At 49.6% G+C, this 3,356-nt stretch overlaps 2 protein-coding genes across 2 annotated transcripts in view; one reads left to right on the top strand and one right to left on the bottom strand.

Moving 5' to 3' along the window:
* The window catches only part of Pde6b (phosphodiesterase 6B), a 34,621-nt gene extending 34,141 nt beyond the window's left edge, over nucleotides 1-480 (top strand). Inside the window, exon 22 of the mRNA XM_010641632.2 lies at nucleotides 419-480. Coding sequence (XP_010639934.2) covers nucleotides 419-480 — 62 coding nt within the window. The remainder of the gene's footprint in view (nucleotides 1-418) is intronic.
* Nucleotides 481-2,437: 1,957 nt separating this feature from the next.
* The window catches only part of Atp5me (ATP synthase membrane subunit e), a 2,443-nt gene continuing 1,524 nt past the window's right edge, over nucleotides 2,438-3,356 (bottom strand). The window contains exons 3-5 of the mRNA XM_010641903.1: nucleotides 3,205-3,276; nucleotides 3,021-3,119; nucleotides 2,438-2,519 (exon numbers count right to left, since the gene is read on the bottom strand). Coding sequence (XP_010640205.1) covers nucleotides 2,494-2,519; nucleotides 3,021-3,119; nucleotides 3,205-3,276 — 197 coding nt within the window. The 3' untranslated portion in view covers nucleotides 2,438-2,493. The remainder of the gene's footprint in view (nucleotides 2,520-3,020; nucleotides 3,120-3,204; nucleotides 3,277-3,356) is intronic.

The raw sequence follows: 3,356 nt of genomic DNA on the forward strand, positions 1-3,356 counted from the left end.
AAAAAAAAAAAAAAAAAAAAAAAAAAAAAAGGCCCCCCCCCCCCAAAAACAAGCAAAAGTTTGGTCCTGCATAACATTGGCCGTGACATATTTACATTTCCACCCCACATCTTGGGGACGTCTCAGAGTCAGTGCAGCCAGTCCCAGTGGCACTGCCTTGCTAGTGCCTGTCCTGCCCACTGTAGCTCTTCTGTCTTCCTGCTGTTCCCTACTCTCTCGGCCACTGGGCAGGAGGCCAGAGTGAATAAGGCAGCCTCTAGATTGCTGGAGGCTGGGACAGACAGTAATCAGGGCAGTGTCAGCAGGGGCTAAAACTCTAAGACAGGCTCAGCCCAGATAATCGGCTGCAGGGACCAGTAGAGGACACAGGGAACACAGGGAGGGAAAGTGCTTGCTTACTGTCCATCTTCTCTTGCAGTGGGCATGGAAGTCTGCAATGGTGGCCCAACACCCAAGTCTTCAACCTGCTGCATCCTATGAGCCACTGGCTCCCTCCCCCGAGACACCTGATGGGATTGGGCTCTGCCTGGGAGGACATGACCAAAGATAATTTTGGATACATTAAATTTTTTTAAGGTTTGTTTCTATGAATTAAAGCCAACTATAAAACTTCAATGGGATAGCTTTTTTTTTTTGGATAGTTCCCACAGGGAGATCTTTGAACGGGGTTTGTGAACTATCAGAAATCTAGTGGGGACATTCAGAACAGTGTGTGTACATACGTGTATATATGTAGTTAGTATCTATCCCGTCTGCTCTAGTCAACATACCCAGGAATTCGGAATGAAGAAAAAACAACTCCCACGTGTAAAGGTACAAGATCCTAGTAATGAATGTAGCTGTACTGTCTACCTAGAATGTACCAATAAATTAAATTTTTTTAAAAAAAGAAGAAAAAAACCAACTCCCCCATTTTTTACATGGTGGAATTATTGTGGTGAGCTCATAGTATTGAACCCATCAGGAAGTTGCACTGAAAGGCCTATTCTTGGCAGTGAACAGAACAGGAACCAGATATGAGTGGTGCCAGGGATCTAAACTAGAGGCTAGGGGTGGGACCCAAAGCTGCAGGCCCTGCACTAGAGAAGCTTTGCTTAGAGTACCCGTCACCTCCAGTAACAATGCTGGCGAGCCTGGAGAAAGGCAAAGGCAGAAAGTCCCACCAAACTTCACGGAATTCACCTTGGAAGAGGGGTACTATCTGGTGGAAATAACAAGTATAATTATGTAGCACAGGATGGCCTTGAACTCTGAATCTTCCTACATAAATAAATTAACACACGGTATACTCTCAAGTGAAATAAATCAGACACACATTTAAATATTGTTTCGCTGATATAAGAAACCGAAAGTGGAAATAAGGACTGAAATGTATAACAGATGTTGGGAAATGGGAGGAAAATGTTCAAGTGGCAAGGGAGGAATTAGGAAGAAAGGGACAAGAAAAAAAAGTAAAAATAGAAGGAAAAAATGGAAACAAAGGTTTTGTACATGGGAGGGGAGGAACCTAAGGGGAGCGGGGAAATGAGATAAAATAAAATTTATTTTTAAAAAGATTACTACACGGTGAGCACCAAGGCATTTGCTACCGACAATGGACCCTTCACTAGGTGAGGTGGGACAACACCCAGCACAGCCACCTGCCTATAGCAAAGGGGAGCTGATTTAAACTTCACCTTACCTCAGGGACCTGCTATAAATACCTACAACTGGACCGGGGTGACCCTACAGCAACCACCGGGACCCAGAGGCGGGGACATCAGCCTGGGGCAGGGGCATCATTTCACCCACAGAAACCAAGAGGTACTTTGAAATGCCTGTGTTTCTCTTTACATTTTCAAATAAACTCACTTTGCAAACTGGGATCCAAGCATAGGAAAACTGGGATCTATGCACAGGAAATTTGCTCGTGGCGTACAGCTGGAAAGCAGCAGCGCCCTCCTACTGGACTTCAAACAGCAAACCAGGACGGATCAGCTCACCACCAAAAGGAGCCCAGGAGTCCCTGGTGAAGGATAACTGCTCAGGAGACACCCCAGCTTGCCTGAACAGTTCCGTGTTAGGAGGTGATCAGTCTCAGGGCCACCATGAACACCTCCCAAAGACCCAGGGAGGGCTGTGAGCTGGGGACAGAGGATCCACCTTAAGGGCACGAACCCAGCCCACACCCATAGCTTGCACTGCCTGTCCAGGGACCTGGCAGCTAGGAGAGCCCAGAGCAGAATGAACAGCACCCCAAGGGCTGGGACCTGCTCCATTACACCCCAGACTCTGGGCATTGAGCCTTGAGCTTGTGAGCTGCATTTGGGGTCTAGGGTGGGTAATGCTCCTTAGTTCCTATGAAATTCCTCCCAGGACCCCACCCTGAGGAAAGCAGCACAACTATTGAGTGAGTCCAGGAAATAGCTGGGGCAGCAATGAAACAAGAGCCAGAGCATCACACAACTCGGGAAGCTTTTATTCATCTGGGGCAATGCAGGCTGGTAACACCTCTCACTTCAGTATACTGTCATCCCGGGCTGAAAATGGAAAGTTAAAAGAAACAATGTGTTGCAGCTTTACAGTTCTCAGGCCACCTATAAGGTCGGAGTTTCGGTTTTAAACAAATCAGAACCTATTTCCAAAAGAACATGGGCGGGAATTTAGCTCAGTGGTTCTGCTCCATGCCTCACAGGCACAAGATCCCAAATTCGATCCCCAGTACCCAAAAAAATTTTCAAAATAAAAAATAAGAAAAACACTTCTGAAATAAAAACATAAAAAGCAATCTCCAAAAAAAAGGAGAGAACACAGGCGACCTGAAACTTCAGAAGTTGGGAAAGGGGTCAACAGAGAAGCAGGTGACAGCCTGTAGGGGGTGGTGCGGCCACTGCGTGGGTGCCAGTCTGAGGCCTGGGCTCCCCTAAAAGCAAACTGCGGCGCCCTCCCCCATGCAAGGCTGCTCTCGGGAAGGCAGCGTCGAGGGTGAGGCAGCGCTTGTTCCTGAACACCTGGGAGCTGCTCTGAGGCGCACTCAGTACCTTCCGCCAGTTCCCTCTCGATGCGTTTCAGCTCATCCTGTCTCTTCTTCTCCTCCGCGGCTATCCGCCTCTCCTCCTCCGCCCGAGGTTTCAGGTAACCTGGGGGCGACTCAGTCCCTGAATGCCTGACGGCAGGAGCCCACACGCCCGGCCGCCCCCGCCCGGCCTGCCCTCGCTCACTCACTGTAGCGCTTGCTTCCATAGGCGATGCCGACGACCAGGGCGGAGTAGCGGCCGAGCTGTGAGACAGGGCGTCAGGGTCGGGCAGGAGTCGCGGGGACGAGGACGCGGGAGCAGAAACCAGGGGCGCGGGGCCGCGGGGCGAGGGAAAGGGGT

This window comes from Fukomys damarensis, unplaced genomic scaffold, assembly GCF_012274545.1.
Source record: "Fukomys damarensis isolate Sample0158 unplaced genomic scaffold, DMR_v1.0_HiC HiC_scaffold_35, whole genome shotgun sequence".
Taxonomy (NCBI): domain Eukaryota; kingdom Metazoa; phylum Chordata; class Mammalia; order Rodentia; family Bathyergidae; genus Fukomys; species Fukomys damarensis.